Source organism: Anoplopoma fimbria, chromosome 11 (assembly GCF_027596085.1).
Source record: "Anoplopoma fimbria isolate UVic2021 breed Golden Eagle Sablefish chromosome 11, Afim_UVic_2022, whole genome shotgun sequence".
Taxonomy (NCBI): domain Eukaryota; kingdom Metazoa; phylum Chordata; class Actinopteri; order Perciformes; family Anoplopomatidae; genus Anoplopoma; species Anoplopoma fimbria.
The window spans coordinates 10,759,969-10,778,547 of record NC_072459.1 but is presented as its reverse complement, the minus strand read 5'-3'; the positions used below and the strand labels follow the sequence as shown (position 1 = coordinate 10,778,547).

Genomic DNA, 18,579 nt, shown 5'->3' with positions numbered 1-18,579 from the left:
GAATATTGTGTCTGCATTTATTACGAATAAAATAATAATTTAAAGTAGTCCTGCAACAGTCAACACTATAAAACCCTTTATACAGTAAACAGCTTAACTACTGTTCTGTGGTTATTTTCCATTGCAGTGATGGCAGCATCCAAGCAGCAAATAACATTTTAAAGTCACACTTGGAAAAAGACAGCGACTGATTCCAGAGCCTGTCAGTCATCTCTAATTAACAAAGAATCAATGTTCACTAGAATTTCTAAAAGCTCATCAAAAGCACAGTTTTCTCATTAACAAATCATCCCACCACCAGTGAGGTTCCCGAGGATAAGGCAGTTTTACAAACCAAAATGAACACACTGTATTGTTTGGACATGCTTCCCGAATCATTTGAGACCGACTTGCTCGAGTAAGAAACGCCTGCCATATTTGGGGATTAATTTAGAGTTGAGATGTTGATTCCCGAGGAATTGTGAGATTATGTTCAGCACAGTATGTCTGCTTGAGTGTGATAAAGCAGTAATCCGCCCAGTGTCTAGCTGTGTTAGGGATTCAAGGTAGACTCGGGGGGCCTACATGTTCCAGTCATACCAAATATTCAGCTCTCCCTCTCTCTCACACAACCTTATGAATGATCATTTTACAAAATTTGTCTTGGAAATACGATATTTAACAGAATATAAGATAGAACATTTCAATGAAATATAACTGCAAGGAGACTATTATTAAAGGAAAACTTCAACATTCTGGGACATACACATATTCACGTCATGCCAAGACTTTGATTAGAAGATTGATATAAAGTATGAAACCGGATCAATTAGCATATTTTAGTATAAAGATTGGAAGCAGCGAGCCTTGCCCGCTCTCCAAAGTTCAAAAACCTGCCTAAACCAACACCTCTTGAGCTCACTTTCATCCACTTTATGTCTGGCTTGTTTAATTCTTACACATATTGCTAACTATACTTAGGCTAAGTGGTATCAATCTTCTCATCTAACTCTTGGGAAGAAAGTAAAAAACATCATGTCTCCCAAAATGATGAACCTTTCCTCAATACTGCTGATTTTAAAACAGTTGGCCTTTTATGTCCCAGTAGTATGTATCTTTTAAAAAATACACCTTTAGCCCATCTCTGAAACACAAACTTTGTAAAATCATCATCAGTGAGAAGTTTTGTGATTCAGCACTGACACATAGAGCCAGGTCTTGGTCCATTTATGCCGAGGCCCGAGCTGCGACCTCTCTAAAAAGGACAGTCAGCTGCTCGACTCCTGCAACACCTCCAACTCACAGATCTCAGCCCCTCCACCAACTGGCGCTCTCTTTGCTCCGCCTCTTCTCTCTGCATGCCCTTTAACCTTCCTGCCTTGGTATATATAGTCTGTGTGACTATCACAGTTCTCCTGGCAGCCATCATGAAGGGTACAGTCTTGATCTGCTGTTTCCTCTCCCTGCTGCATTTGCAGGCCACAGCAGGTAAGACTTTAAATTATCATTTGGTCAAATATCTGGAGGATTCCTCGTAATTTATGTTGGGTGGTGCATTGTGGGCACGAGATATGTTTGTTTACAAATGCTGATGATGAATGAAATAGTGATGCGGAGTAAGTTTAGAGGCTGGTTAAATGAATGTTTAATGAATGCTTGATTGCTCAGGTAGCTTCATCATACTGTGACCCTTAGAGGCTGTGATTCAGAATGTTAAAGCAGATGGCCAAAAGTACAGCTCTTTTGACAATTGTGGAGGCAGTTTGATCAGGAATGGCTCCGTCTCCCAGAGGCAGAGTGCGTTAGGGACGGTGACTGTCATGAGGACACCAGCCGAGGATAGACAGTGACAGCGAGAGAGACAGAAATGTAAGCTCTTAGCATCCATGCAGGACTATTTAAAAAGCTGTCTCAGTTTATAATTAAACTGTTGGCACCAAGTACAAAATGAAAGATTTGATTTTTACTTTTTAATCATCAAAATCCAAAACACACTTAACACTTTTGATGTATGAACAAAAAGTCTTATCATACATTTAGGTGACTCTAAAAAGTTGAGCAGTTTAGGATCATTCAAACTAGAGTTCAGGCTCTCCTGTGGACTGACAGCATGTCAGCTGTCCTAACGCATGGCACCAGCTGATGGAAACTCTTAGTCCAACCAAGGAGAGAAAAGCCATTTTGGAACTTGAATGAACATTCATAGAAGTGATCTCTTTGCTTCATTCTTGAACTTTATTTTTGTCAACTTTGTTTGGAAATGTTAATCCAGACTTATATCTTTAGGCGGCAACATTTCCTGTGATGATATTATTATTGCATTATAAATGTAAGGGATTGAGATAACCTCACAATACAGACGATTAGATGGCACCCATGAAGTTTAATGTCATAGTGACAACATCTCCCTGATTGCTTGTACTAAAAATGCGGACTGGTCACTGGCTGGATCTGGACTGGTTGGCGTTACCCTTGTCCGTCACCCTTGTCCGTCCTTGGGGTGGCGTTCAGCTCCACAGCCCGGGGCCCCGGGCTCCATATCCCCTGCTGCTGTCAAATGTCTAAGATTGGAAGGCCTCCTGAAACCCAACACTGTTCATTACAGTTCCTCCCTCCCTCCCTCCGCTCCACTCCCCTTCCCTTCTGACTGCTCCCCCCTCCCAGCCCCATGCTTCCCTTTAGATACACAGCACAGCTGCTGTCACTCTGTACTGTCACAATCGCAATTTATTCCCAGCAGTTGACCTTATAGGGACATGCATTCTCCAGGCAGGAGGGGCCGGGCTTTGGCTGCAACTCATGCCTTCATAGACCCCATTTGTAAGGCCATGCATCTTTTGGTGGCATCTGTCTCTACATATGCATGTGCATACTATGTGTTGTATTTTTAAAGCTGCAAAGCACAGAGGAGTTTTGAGTCCAATACCTGCAAGTTATGGACAATTATGAGAATCATGAACTCCTTTCAGCTCAGTGTGTAATTATTTGTGTTATTGATCTGTTAAAATCGATGTCAAGAACTCCATTGAAGTAGCCGAGGAGCAAAAATGGTAATCTCCTTCCAAAGGAATGTTAAAATGATTTGATACAATTTATTTATGTGCTGTCAAACAGTCCGTACTGTGCAGATTTCTTTAGTCCACAAATCAAAGAATAGATTTTGTTATCAGTTTGTGAGAAAAACAGCTGACACGTTGACATGGTAATCTTGATGTTGTTACTTACAGTAATTTCTGTCTCAAACAAATGTAAAGACTGAAGCCAGTTGATCAACCAATATAATTGTAAATTTTGTGACTTTGGAAATTGTAGGCAGGATAGAAGGAATTATTTTGGTATAAAAATGCATTCCTATGTGTATGGTTAAACATCATGAGGCTCTGGTTAAGCAGTGTGAACACGGCTGCAGGTGTAGTAAGGCCAGGAATATCTTCCAGGTCTGTTGAGCTCATCTGATTCTGCGTCAAAATTTCTTTCCAGTCATTTACCTGCAGATGTTAAATAGCTTCCATAGTTCATACCAAAGCAAGGAGCAGAGGAAACCTATATGTTTTTTGGTGGTGTAAATTTTTCAAAAGGTTACAGGGCCAACCTGGACCCATAATGCTGTTCACCTGTCATGTAGGAGTAAACATAGGTTGCTATAGTAATAATTGAGTTATTTTAAGGTTGCCAGAAACCCTATACTAATCAGGTCTTGTGTGAATGGCGCTGACTGACAAAACGAGGATGGAATCCGTGTACAGAGTCTGATGTCAAATTCAGTGTTTTAGTGTGAACAGGTTTTTAAGAAAGCTGCTAATACAATATAATTTGTCATTAGTGCAAATAAAATGACAACATATCGCTAAATGCAACATTCAGAACCTGAGAGCTGACTTTTTTTATATATATACAAATATATCACAGCCTCTTTGGGACCTTGATTAGTTCTTCACACCAATGTGTTTATACTTGAGAGGTAACACTATCCATGGTCGATACATTAAAAACATATTTGACCTCCTCACTTTGCAGAAGGGAGACATGGGAATTTAAAGACTCGCTGTCTCCATGTGATCTCCTCTGATGGTATGTGGCATGTCTGGGACATCCCTACGCTGGTAGTAGTAAAAGGGACACACCAGTCATAGTCCACTGCCTTACAACACACCCCTTCTTAAGACAAACCCCCAAGTCCCAAGGGCACCTGACGTCCTCTCTTGGCTTTTGAACAGGAAAGCAGGGATAGAGGCGTCAGATCAACACCTCAGGGTGAAGTGCCTTTGCTGTTGCGCCTTCCTTTGAGCTTGTCACTCAGCTATATGTCTACTTGTCAGTGGCCCCTTAGAGGACTAATAGAATAAATTACAATCTGGATGTGGCTCAGATAACTTGGTCTGTAAGGGCCAATGGCAAGCCTAAAGTCAGTGATGTTTTTTGTTTGGTTGTTGTTTTTTACCGTAAAACAAAATACTCTTTTGCGTCTATAAAATAGTCTGGGTTTTCACTTAAAGACTGTCTTTCTGAATTTACAGGACATAGCCCGAAGGTAGCGTAGAAGTAATGAATTATGCAAGTGATTGAACTGCATTTCATGTGGAAAATGCCTGAGATACAAGAAAAAACATAGTGTGTCTTATTTGCTAAGTATCAGTACTGTATTTGAAACTCACATGAGCTACTGTACCAGTTAACAGTAGCTCTCACTCCATTGGCCCGTATTACACCGTCAGCTCTAAGGGATGTGGATGTTTCTGAGTCTCCAAACTGACTAAAATAGGAGCCACAAATTCTGCCCCCTCCTCTGTCCAACTTCTCGCCCATTGTGGGTCTATTTTTGACTATGGGGGAGTTCTAGCTCCACAAGCTGTGCCACCTGTTGCAATCCGTGGCCTCTTCTCACTACGCCCTGCATAAGCTCTGCTCACTGCTCTCACACCTCTGACCCTTGCTAGAGGGAAGAAGAATTTGCATTTTTATGGCTATAGGTTAATTTGGTATTCACTGGGTTTATGTTTTTTAGCAAAATGTACAAGCCATGTTCTTAACCACAAGAAATGCTATATATATTTCTTTTGGTGATTTACAAACCAGTGGTTATGTAAAAGGTTTCTACACAGTTTCTAAATTTGAATGAAACCGATGCCTCTCTCTATGGATCTTTCCAGTGGAAGCCCCTGGCCTTCAGTTAAGGTTACACGAATCCCCCCGTGCTCAGGATAAATCCTCTGACTGGGGACTCCAGGCCTGTCGCCCTCATCGTGTTCATAATTCAATTTACCTCCACCGTGCTCCAGCAGAACATGATCCTGTAAATGCACATGACTGCAGATACATACTAGCACACACAATTCATGTCCACATAAGAATATAATGCACATTAATCCCTGGTATAATGTTTTGACGACATAACAATGTTTGCTTGTGTTCTTATGATTGTTTAAATTAGTTGACAGAGCTCAAGATATATTTATTGTAGAATTTATATTCATTTCAGCCGAATCAGCTGTGTATTTCACCATTGGATAGAGATTGGCTCCACAACTTGTGATGTTACAAACCATACACAACAACTCATATTTTAGGGAAAGTACGAAGCGTTCCCCTCTCAGGAGAGCAAATGAGTTCATACATCTATCGATCTTAATAGTAAAGGGGGTCTTTAAAATTGAGCAAATATAGACGTTTGACACTTGGATGATTGACCTTCCTACTGATGATTGAATCGAACTCCACACAAGGATCTTTAGTTGAGGTGTGACTTACTCAGCCGCTAAGGCCATGGTAGGCTTAAATCTCCAACATTCCCACTGGATGTGCTGATGCCACCAGAATGTTTCTCCAAACTGAGGGAGGGTTGTGTGGCAACGGGCTCACTGCGGACACATGGTCCAGGGCGCAGATGTCCGTGTTTCAACTCCCCTGGCGCCTGCAGGGTTAATTTTGAGCGCTGATGCAAGGCCCCCCTTCTGCAGGCAACACTACCTCTCTGATCTTTGCAGACCTCTGTCCCAGTGCTTCCATCAGGGATTGACTGGATCGGGAGGTGTTAACACACTCATAGCAGTTAAGGCCCACTCAAGAGGCTTGTGATAAAAGACACAACTCTTTTGAGTGATGAGTCAAGTTACAGAAGCTTGCGTAAGCTTTGTGTGCTGCAGGGACAGGCCTGGCACAGTGAAGAGATGGGACACTTTTCTCAAAAGCCACTTTAGCGTCCCACTTGAATCATCCTTAGTGTCCTCTGAAGGGCTGGCTCCTCTAAAACACTTCCTCATTGTTTAGTTCATCCCATCTTGTGCCAAATCTCACCCCAGTGTTGGTTCAGATGACTTCAATTCCTGCTGTGCAATGTTTCTCTTGACTCAATTTGACATGTAGCCAACATGTGCCATCACGAGTGTGGGGGGTTGCAAAAAAGCTTCCATGTATCAAAGATAGTGTTACAACATGACGTCACTTACTATTGTGTCTAAAGGTCATGCAGAAAAAAACGATTTTCTTACAAGAATGTAGAAATCATCTGACCTATAATGTCGGATTTGAAATGTCTTTAATCGAAGATTATTATCAATATTTAAGTTATATGTCTGCTTCTTTCGACATGCATTCAGTGGAGTGGCGCTCTTGCCATTATGAGCTTAGATGCATAAAATAATTAACCTTGCATTGTTTTGGCAATAGCTGACAAACATCCTCTTTTCTTATCTCTACATCCTACTGTACCCCTTGAAAATACAGAACAGTCACTGAATCTTATTAGGAATGACAGTATTACTCATACACTCCTTTATTCTGGCTGCTAACCTTTAGATTTTTCTTGTTCTTGCACCGTGCTGGGAGCAACATTAAACAGGATTATTTTTAGCAGGTTGACTCAGGGAGAATCAGCAGGGCTGCGTTGGTCCTTAACCAGCAGTGTCCGTCATTGCTGAAACCCTGCAAAAGAGCAACTGTTGGGGTCTCAATTAAAGGCTGAGCCATACTGTGTTATTGTAGTGGTTCTTTCCTTATCTTTACATCATGGTTTACCTCTGCACATACTGTACTGAGATGCTCCTTTTGGCTTTCTGTGGTCGGAAATGCTTTGAAATCATTTGATTGATTGAAAATGCTTGCTGTTTTTCATAAATGGAGAAACTTTTACTCTGCCTCAGTTGTTAGACGCTTTATTGACCCCAGTCCATTTCATTGAACAGGAATGTATATTTCCGCCCTAAAGAACCTTGCTTCATTAATACAATCAGAACATTTGGCTTCAGGCTTGTGAACACAAAGAACTTCAGAGGATTTTGCTAGTCATTTGACACAGCATCAGTTTTGGCCAAGCAGAATGCAATCATGACTTCTGTCCTGAAACACTAGAAGTCGCTGACCACATGGTCGGTGGCTGCACTCCAGGCTAGGGTCCAGGATGCCATGACAGTGCAGTCCTCTCATTAATTACAATAAATAAGTTTGTCTAGACATAAATCCATAGAGCTAGTCTTTAGCACCAATGGCTAGATGAGATTTCTTTTATGATACGTACACATATTAATAGGTGTGTGGGCGTAACAGAGTGTTTATATGACTTAAAGCTGTCACATCTAAGTTCCAACTCAATATGCTGTAACAGAACAAGGGAGACTGTATCTGACTGCCGTGTACACCAAATTATTCCAGTATCATCCCTCTGCTCTAAGATGTCTGTGAAATAATATGTTACCTTCCCACACCAAGTGGTTCTGCTTCACACCAGTTGATTTTTGATTTGTGATGAGTACTGCAGGCATGACCCGGGCATTTGCCAGTCATACAGCTGAGATCAGAGGGTCGTGCCCTCTGATCATGCTTTTTGATCCTGCAAACATTCGGATCTCTTAATCCGACATGCTCTATTATAGTTTTCAGTCTGCAATGTTGAACATTTTTTTGTCATATTTATGTCAAGGAGAGGTGTGCAGCTTCGGAGGTTTTTTGAATGTTCTCTTTATGACATTCAGAGCATTAGTATAGGAAACAACAATTTGCAATGTAAAAATGAAGTGGAGTAATCTCTTCTCTTTGAATTTAGCAACTTTAACATGGTGTCAGTGATTAATTTTGAACTATGTTAATATGTTTCCTGCGCCAGTGAACTAAATTTAACTGGCCTGTGCTGACAGGAAGTATGCACATGATGTGTTTATATAACAAGATCAATATTCTGATTATGCCATGTGTTTTGCACACACTGATTTACAATTGAATGACTGCAATTAATCACCCCTACAACTGCTCGGATTTAGTATCAAGCTGTAAATACCTTTAAAATTCATGAACAACTCTATTAGGGCCGTGTCTGGTAGCTAGAATTCAAAGACCAATAACCCTTCAGGGACATGGAAGTATGAGCCAGGAAGACTTCCCCACTCCTCCTATATATAGCTCACGGCCGTAGCAGGTTTGTCCGACGCCGGACTGTGTGGGAGGCGTTAAAGGGAGGCCTGTTCTGAGGCCTGGACACACAAGGACAGGCCTAACAGTGCGATGGGTCTGTGATAGGTGGGTAAATATAGAAGAGAAAAGGCACAGGATTGCACATCATTGTCTCATGGTGTAGCCTATATTACTGATGGGAACACTCAGTCCAGCTCTGAGTTCTCCTCCCAGTCCATAATGAAACTGGGGAAGTCCCTCTCCCTCTCTCTCTCTCTCTATCGGCCCCACTTATCTTTGCTGTTGCTATAAAGCCCATGGTGATGCCAAACAAATGTCTATGTTTATTTGCAGCATTCGCTTTCTAAATTAAGAGCTGATTGTACTAACAGCTGAGATCTGAGCAAGCCGATATGTCCCAAAGTGGACACGACACACTCGTGAGTGGTTCTCTCGGATTCTTTCTCACACACACACACACACACACACGCTATTGGGGATGAAAATAAAGTAAGCCACTTGAACCCAACTAAAATTTAAATGATGAAAGACAAAGTAAAACTCCTCTCTAAAGCTGAAAAAGTCAGGAAATGATTACATCATGCCTATGTTATGCACATTCTCATTAAATTTGAAGGAAAAAGTTCTGAATTTGAATTTGTAGGCTAAAGCGCAATCCCAATGGATGATTTAATTTCCTTGTCCTCTGTACATGTATCGCACTGCAGGAAAAGGACATTGTAAAGGATGTCTGCCACACTGTAATAACCAACCATTATCATTTCAACTAGCTATAATTGTGCATAGCAACTAGCGATATACATATCGGCTGTGTCTGAAGTTTCTATTGGCATCAAATGCAAACCTGTCACCCAGTGCTTATTATCATTTATCTGTGTGTCACACTTAAATTCCCAGCAGTACTGATACTTATTGAGACACAGGATATATTTATTGACGTGCATCTAGAAATAGCTGCACCGTTGGCCTCCTTAGCATAGTTTTATTGAAGATGTAAAACTGGCTGCCATCAGCCATAGTGAGAGCCTCATAATGAAACTGTCACTTAATTGGTTTGCAGCCACCTGGGTCAACTTCCATTAATCATGTTATCAGATCATTAAAGACAAACACTGACAACTTTAACCACGTTAAATTTTGTTGATGTTCATTTTTTACAGAGGAAGAAGAAGGAGATGATTTCATCTCCACCCTCAGGGACAGATCTCACATCGACGAGACGCTGCGGCTTGCAACTGAGGAAAAGGCAGGAGACTATGCAGGTGAGGATCAAACATTCATTAGAAGTGTTTTTATAAAGCTTTATCCTTGCTTGTACTGTGTCTGACAAATTTAAGTTAGCTCAATGAAGCATGTCAATCTGTTGAATACTGTGTTATCCTTTGAAACTCACTCCCAGATTTCCTTTCAGCTTTCAAATGTATTCCTCAACTTTGATATTTGTTTTCCAACACAAAGGTGGTTAATTGTTACTGTGTCTAGTAAACAGAAATGTGTTCCAGTGGCTCTGAATGTGGGATTTGTGAATAGTTTGCCACATAAAGTTGTTATTAAATTATTGCCATTCCCTGTAAAGGACTAGGTAGTTTTACCATTTTCAGGAATTGTACAGCTTTTAACTCATCAAAGTGTGAAACATGCATTGAATAGTCCCAAGTAGGCATTGCACCATTTTAGGAGTGAATAGGCAGAAAGGCTGGGAGCATCTGTACTATCATTCAAAAATAAGAAATGTTCCAGAAGAGCTGGTAAAGTAAAATCTCTGTTGTTACCCCTCCCTCTTTTTAAATCCCTAACACCCTTATCATCCTTTCCCCTCTCACGTCTTGTCCTCCAGCGGCTATAGAGCGGTTGCGGAAGATCTACCACACATCCATCAAGCCGATGGAGCAGGCCTTCAAGTACAATGAGCTGAGGCAGCACGAGATCTCAGGTATCACAGAAGCTTAGGCTACGGCTGCACTTTGTTCTGATGTGTGGGTTTCTCTGTTTTGGTTGCTTTGGTGTCTGATTTGTTGACTTGTTTGTACAAACATCCTCACTCCATCAACCAATACATAACAGGAAAAAAAATGAAATTCGATGGGAATTTATTGCACATCATTTTTTTTCTTTGGACTCTCAGAGTCAATGTTATGTGAGGGTACTCTTTTTTTTATTTTTATGAATACCTTTTCAGGTCATTTGTAGGCTTTTAGGTACAGGAATAGTACCAATATACCGTATGTAGTCATCATCTCTCCATTCATGCTACTTTAAAATATGATATAATATTTCTTCCCCTTTTCTTCTATTGACATACCTTTTGTAATGATTTTTAAATGACTGTGTACTGTTTCTTGACTGTAAGCTCAAAACTCAGCTGCAAACTGAACTGCCAAGAACAAACTCTACTTTCCCACAATGAAATAAAGCTCGCCCTCTTGTGGCTTTTTAGGCTTGTCATGCATGCAAACTTGACAAATATCACTTGTATCAAGCGTCTTAATAAACATTAAATGTTTTGTAGACAGTTAAAAAACATAACAGACAAAATATTCACCTTTATTGCCCCAGCACAAATGCACACCATCCATTTGTAGACGGACATGTTTGACACATCAGGTCAAATATGGGACTAGATTCCCAGCCATTCATGCACATTGTTACTCTACCCCTCCCTGTTGCTACTAGAGACCTCACACCCTCACCCCTCACTCTCCTCCACCTCCTGTTCCCTTCGCCTCTCTTTACTCCACCCTTTCCTATCCCCATCCCCTCCGCTCCCCTCATCTAACAGCCTACCCCGGACGAACCGTGGGGGACTCATCCACAGGTGGGTGTGGGCGGGGCTTACCCGTGCATGGCACTGCCTGAGGTGCTCAGCCCCTTACTTTCCCCCTTCATTTGTCCTCATACATGTGTGAGCCACTTAGACTAACAAATACTGCACTGCTCTCTGTGGGTCAGAAAATGTCAAGCATGTTTCACTTTGGGTGACACCCAGGTGTAACATCCCAGATTGGGGCGTAGTCAAAGTGATCCATCGGTGAAAGGTTCATCCCAAACAGAGCAAGGCAGCAGCAGTTTTATATGTGGATCAAAATGGATTTACTCTTTCTAGATTCACATCTTTTAAATTCCATATCAAAGAATTAAAAGGGAAGAAATACAAATTAAACACGTAGACATTTTAAGATTGTTAGTGTATTCATAGAGAGACCAAAACTTGTAGGGTATAAAATGTGAAATATGGATGGGGATGCATGTGCACTTCTGGCTTTAGCAAAGGACACATAGGTGCGGGACACTGGGACATCGGTGGGAGAGGAGAGTCGGTGTTCAGCTGGTAATGAATAAACTGACTTTTGGTAAAACTTTGGTCTTTTTATCATTTTCAAATGATTTTTGCTGATGACATTTTCTCTTTTTTCTTTTCTTTTCTTCTCTTTTTTTTTCTTTTTGGATTTTTATCCTCATCTTTCTTTGAATTCATTCAGCTTTAGACCACTAGGCTTAAACAAAAATTGACTGAACCCTACCACCCAAACACCATGTATACTCACAACACACATGGCAGCTTGTTTTGAGAAACATAGCTTGCTCTGAAAGCTTTGCACTGTTAAGTGAACGTCACTGCTTTGACATGTCACTGATTTATGGCTGCAGCACTTTGTCGTGATTTTTCTTATGCTATTAAACAAGCATAACAGCTTTGAAACATCTTTTTTTGCACATATTTCTTTATTATTTGCTCTCCAAGTCTTACAAAACATTTCTTTGTGCTCCTCATTGAGAGAGACAGTGCTATCCTGATTTGCCTCAACTGTATAGTTAATCCCCAAAAACAACATACATTTTGGATGGATTGTGTTTTGGTTATCCTTATCCTTATGAGGCACAAAATAATGCTGCATACATTGGTTTTAATTTTTCTTTTTCATGAACAGCTCAAGTTTTAGCGCCTTTTATTCTCAGCCACAAATAAAATCCCAGCATAACTTGTTATCTTTTTTAATCTTTTTTTTAATGTAAAATTTGGGATGAACTTCTTTGCCATCATTTAGCCATCCTGCTGAGATTTTAACCGCTGTTGTCTCTCCTTGCCCAACAGATGGAGAGATTACCTCCAAGCCAATGGTGCTGTTCCTGGGACCCTGGAGTGTTGGAAAGTCCTCTATGATCAATTACCTCCTGGGCATGCAAGACAGCCCCTACCAGCTCTACACAGGCATGTTACACAGATTTCCTTCTCTTCTTTTCTTTCTTTTTGAATTATAATCCAATGACGATGAAGGAACCCTAAAATGCCATCATAGATCTACAGGACTATTAGAGAGCTTTATCTAAAAGTTACAGGATTGTGTGTGTAGTGAAATAATTTAATTGTGGTTATCAAGTAGGTGGATAGCATCACAGAGGTGTTGTTGAATTAGATCCATCACTTCATAAGAAGGCTCAACAATTTAGTACCACTGCTCAATTAATTTAAAGCAGCTTTGTTTTATATTTCTATGACAACAATGTATTAAATGACAATGTGAATTCAATATGATAATGTGAAACTCGTGAGTTAAGGCCTGAATCTGCTGCTCCTATCGGCTTAACAGAGCTTTATTATGAGTTTTTGCTTGTTGTTTAGCTGCCTGGCCTCCAACTTTACTGTTTTGTTCACTCTGAAAGCCCTCATAATGTTGTTTTACAGCAAAAAAAATCTGCTTCTTTAACATGTCTCCAAAACTGTTTCTCTTCTTGATACTACCCTTGCTAATTTTCCCTCTTGTTTTCCACAAAATTGCCTTCAGGAGCGGAGCCTACTACCTCTGAGTTCACTGTCATTATGCACGGGGAGAAGATCCGCTCTGTTGAGGGTATTGTCATGGCTGCAGACAGCTCTCGGTCCTTCTCTCCCTTGGAGAAGTTTGGCCAAACCTTCTTGGAAAAACTGATCGGTATTGAGATGCCCCACAAGCTGCTGGAACGTGTGACTTTTGTGGACACACCAGGAATCATTGAGAACCGCAAACAGCAGGAGAGAGGTAAAACAGAATTTTACCTTCAGTTTATAGGTTTTAACACATTACAATTCAATTAATAAGCAGCTGGCTTAATCTCGGCATTTATTTATTCTCTTCCTCCGTCCAGGCTATCCCTTCAACGATGTTTGCCAGTGGTTCATTGACCGCGCTGACCTGATCTTCGTGGTGTTTGACCCCACCAAGCTGGACGTCGGCCTTGAGCTGGAGATGCTCTTCCGGCAGTTAAAGGGCCGTGAATCCCAGATCCGCATCATCCTAAACAAGGCTGACAACCTGGCCACCCAGGACTTAATGAGAGTCTACGGAGCGCTCTTTTGGAGCTTAGCTCCCCTCATCAATGTGACTGAACCCCCTCGCGTCTACGTCAGCTCCTTCTGGCCGTATGACTATGCACCTGATACCAGCCGTGAGCTCTTCAAGCGAGAGGAGATCTCCCTCCTGGAAGATCTGAACCAGGTGATTGAAAACCGCATGGAGAACAAAATTGCCTTCATCCGCCAGCATGGCATCCGCGTCCGCATCCATGGCCTGCTGGTAGACCGCTACGTCCAGACCTTTAAAGAGAAGATGAGCTACTTCAGTGACCCTGAGCTAGTCTTCAAGGAGATTGTGGACGACCCAGACAAGTTCTACATTTTCAAATCCATCCTAGCCAAGACCAACGTCAGCAAGTTTGACCTGCCCAACCGCGATGCTTACCGTGACTTCTTTGGCGTCAACCCGATCACCAACTTCAAGCCCTTGACGGCTCAGTGCTCCTACATGGGAGGCTGTCTGCTGGATAAGATTGAGAGGGCAATCACTGATGATCTGCCTGCCCTTCTGAGCAGCATTAACTCTGGGAAGCAGCCTGGCCTGTCCTCCTGCGAGGCAACTGGCTGTGGGGAAAAGCCAAAGAATCGGTATCGGAAGAACTGAGGGAAACAAAATAACTTGAGTGGGGGAAGTAAGAAGATAAGGGGTCTGGTGGATGCCAACCCTGCTTTTGTCAGAACGCCTGTATTGTTGAGGAGACAGAGGAGATTAGTGTTTGTTTTTATCCTCAGGAGAATATGGGGAGGTGCATTTAGGGACTATGGGAATGAGGCAGATAGAGGGAGGGAAGGGTCATTGTTTGATAAGGCAGCTTAAGGACACAAGTGCTGAAGAAATGAGAACATGCCACTGATCACTGAGTTTTGTTAAAATACATGCTCTCCTCTCTCCCTTGCAATATCACTTTGGACTGTCTGGGATTTCGGGGGCTGGGGAAGTAATGATGCGAAAAAAACATTGATATAAAAAAGTATGATCAAATAAAAATTGAAAATCCTGACTGCAACAGTCAAATACCAGCTCCCTTGTATGTGAATAAAATGGGGAAAAAGTAGAAACAGGACTTAAAATCTTGAAATCTTGCAGAAATTCAATTCCATAAGCTTCAGAAGCTGATTTTGAAGAAGCCTTTTTATGGGTGCTATACAAAGCCTTTGTGTTTGTCATCCAAACCTTTGCTTTGGACATAGATTAACTATAACATTGCATGTTAGATCTTATTTAACAAATGCATGGATGTCCCGCTAATATAAAGTTTAAGTAATACTTCCTTGTATAACTGGAACCTGAACCAACCCTGCCATGCGACAAAAAAAGGCCTTTTATCTTTTTGGCTTAATACGCTCATCAGTCTTGGTTGTTGACAACCTGTGAAATGAGCACTGTGATGGGAGCAGAGGTCAGGGTTCAAGGGTCAGAGTCTTCAGAGCGGGGTGGGTACGTTCTTTCTGCCTCACTTCTTGACTGTTCTTAATGTTTTGTCTTCGTCTATGAATTTGCCATTCTTTGGCAGAAATTCAATACTGTGTTATGATTATTTTTTTCTTGAACAATAAGCTTCTCAGCTTTTTTTTAGCTGAATGACCATGAAAAAATAACACATGAAGAGTGTGTTGGATTATAGCTATCGTTAGCCCTTTCTTCTGCATGATATAAAGCTATTTATTGATTTTTATGTGAAAACTTTCTAAATGAGATTTGGCGTAGGCTGTGTATTTGTACTGAACACCAACTGCTAGACAATTTTAGTACCACTGAAAGATTGTTATTTTCCAGCTTGCTAAAAGTGGGCAAAAGGTAAAGGTAAAGTGGAGGACTCATGAGCTGACCCCTGACCTCTGTGGAAAGAAGGAAGGACTGAATGCTGCCTTTTACACCCACAACGATTTTGCAGTGATACATGTCATAGCTGCACAGTCGTAAGCCTACCTCAATGAACCTCCCAGAAGTATGGCACGGTGAAATTGCTTAAAATTTTTTGAAATTTTGGAAAGGCTTCACCTTTCCAACACCGGGCTCTTTCTTGGGCAGTAAATTTGTCACCATGGGTTGATAGGAAGAAAAACCAGATGTAAAGCGTTAATTTGTGAGCTTTGGATTTTTTTAAAATTATTTTTAAATCTTTGGACAGACTCAGGCTAGCTGTTTCCTTTCTTAGCCGAGCTAAGCTAGGAACTGGAAGCTAAAGCTACGTGTTCACAGTGCCATACAGACATGAAAGTGGTGCAAATCTACCAAAATGTCAAACAATCCTCAATGGATGGATAAGTAGTAAGCCTAGATTTCCTAAAAGTTAACTCATGGACTAATGCCCTTGCAGTTCCCTCTGTGCCCTCCCTCACTAACCCCATTGTAAAGAGTGTTGACCCAACTAAAATCTGAGAAATAGCTATTAAAAAGATAAGAAAACTAACAAACACTACATTGATTAATTTCCTCTGTTTATTTGAGTGTGAGTGCCCCACTGTATGTTAGTATGTGTACACTGCAGATCCAGAAGATGCCCACTAGAGAGTGCTGTGTAAAAGTGTTAAAAGGTATACAGACCACTAACAATCATCATAGCAACCATTTATAGTGATAGGGTGATAGCATGGGCTAATTACATTGTGTGGTATATTTCAGCATCAACTACCTGACATTACCTGTGAAGTAGATCTGGAGCAGATGTGTGTCCCATTTAAGTAGTTGTGGAATCACTGTTTTGTTTTGCTATAAAATTTTAATTAATCTTGGCCCAACTTTGGAAGCTTGATCATCAAGAATAAAGATTTCTGATTGACTAGGTAGTGAAACTTTGTGGTTATTGTGATAAAACTATCTATTCTTAATCAGGGAGACTCAAACCAGAAAAACAGACGGATCAAAACTTGTACCAAGCTGATTTCTTTATCTCTGTTTCTGTCCTTCTTGCTTGGCCTACAGCTCTCTATCACAACTCAGCCTACATTCATTTCATTGTTTCTTTTCTCTGAAGCCTAAATCTCTCACACATGGATTTCAAATGATTTTTTGGGGTTTTATCCCGTAGCTGCAATGCACCAACAGTTTGTCGTGACTGGAAGTGGGGAGGGGAGTGTGTGTGTGTGTGTGTGTGTGTGTGTGTGTGTGTGTGTATGGTAGATGGATTATGTTTGTCTGGGTGTGAGACCCCTAGACACACTGACTTAAACCTGCATGTGTTACTCTGAGTGTATTTCCACTGTTCCTCAAACATTATTTAACATAGATCCTGAGTAGACCACAAATGAAAATAAAGTTCATAAAGTTCAAACACTCTTATGCATAGACCAAAGCCAATGGCCATTAATGCACACACACCAGGGCTTTTTTTTGTAAACAATATATCATAAACAATGACTTTAACAAAATCCTGCTTTATGAACGTGTTTTAAAAATAAAAAAGTATTTTATGAATGAACGCAAGGAAGACATACACATTGGCATCAACAAATGCACAAGTCATATACAATAAACACTTAATATACACAAGTAGACCAGCAGAGTAAATATTGTGCTTTGAAAATCACCAGTTCAACACAAAGTTTTATTACAATGCTGACTTACCCCAAACCTTAAAGCTCTACTAGACTGCTGCACATATATACAGTAGGATTATATTGTCTCATCCCTGAAAAGTCAATGTTTTTTTATCATCTTGATGGTGCTGAAATATTGCGGTTTGCAGTAGCATTGATATAATCCAATATTCCTGTTACATTTGAGTGTCTAGAGCAGTTTAGTGACCTTGTATTTATGATACTTTGTCTCCTGTGGCTTCAATAAAATACCAATTCCAAAAATTGTATTCCTCAAATGAGAGCTCTTCATGTTTCCTCTGCTGTCATCCCGAGGCGAATGTTGCATCCATATAAATGAAGCATTTATTCTGATTGTAAAGGGCAGTGGTAGGAAACACGAGAAGGTGGAGGTGGAGGGGGTGCGCTCATTGCGGTCAAAACAAGACGTCCCCACCCTTCTCTCTAAAATACGCGCTCGTTACCTTTCAGTCCTTCCACCAAGCGCGTGCACGCACCTCGACTGTACCCCTCCCCTCCCATCAATAGTCAGCCACACACACACACACACACACACACACACACACACACACACACACACACACACACACACACACACACACACACACACACACACACACACACACACACACACACACACACACACACACACACACACACACACACAGCAGTGCCAAGTCGACAGCTACTACCAAAACGGAAGCACATCTTTATTTCTTTCAAAACAAATATATGATGATTTCCACTTTTTTGGGGGGATTGAGGCTCACATATTTTAGAGCCTTTTACTTAGTTTGGCAATGTAAGCTGACATTTGAATACTTCATTGAGAGGACGAATGGCAGTACTAGTACGCGGGGCTGGGGTGTAGATTACCATCAAATTCAAGTGGGATTTTATTTTGAAAATAAAGTGGAAATCATCTATATTTTTGTTTTTGCGTGCTTCACACACTCACACACACACACACACACACACACACACACACACACACGTATATACACTCACACCCACACACACACACACACACACACATACACACACACACACACACACACACACACACACACACACACACACACACACACACACACACACATACTCGCTGCTGGACGGCTGTCAGCGCACAGAAGATGGTGGCGGCTGCTGCCACTGCGATGCCCACTGCGCCAGGACAGCGCGCACAACAGATTTCAGGCAGGTGTCGACGCAGCTGAGGCGCACACATGATGGTCAAATAACGGAGATAAAGCAATCTCATGTCACTGTGGACGATGCAGGGAATGGAGAGACCGGACGATGCAGCAGCAGCAGCAGCAGCAGCA

General features: G+C 41.3%; 1 protein-coding gene across 1 annotated transcript; it reads left to right on the top strand.

The window, feature by feature from the left end:
* The first annotated feature begins 1,406 nt into the window (after positions 1 to 1,406).
* Positions 1,407 to 14,338, top strand: srl (sarcalumenin). The gene is made up of 7 exons (XM_054608250.1): positions 1,407 to 1,467; positions 9,543 to 9,644; positions 10,220 to 10,315; positions 11,162 to 11,197; positions 12,476 to 12,592; positions 13,167 to 13,400; positions 13,507 to 14,338. The coding sequence occupies exons 1-7, from the start codon at positions 1,407 to 1,409 to the stop codon at positions 14,316 to 14,318; spliced, it is 1,458 nt and encodes a 485-aa protein (XP_054464225.1). The 3' UTR covers positions 14,319 to 14,338.
* Positions 14,339 to 18,579: the final 4,241 nt, after the last annotated feature.

Coding starts and splice junctions, on each gene's coding strand:
- srl (XM_054608250.1), top strand. CDS start 1,407: ATGAAGGGTACAGTCTTGATCTGCTGTTTCCTCTCCCTGCTGCATTTG. Junction 1,468..9,542: donor GCATTTGCAGGCCACAGCAG/GTAAGACTTTAA, acceptor CATTTTTTACAG/AGGAAGAAGAAGGAGATGAT. Junction 13,401..13,506: donor CCGCAAACAGCAGGAGAGAG/GTAAAACAGAAT, acceptor TCCTCCGTCCAG/GCTATCCCTTCAACGATGTT.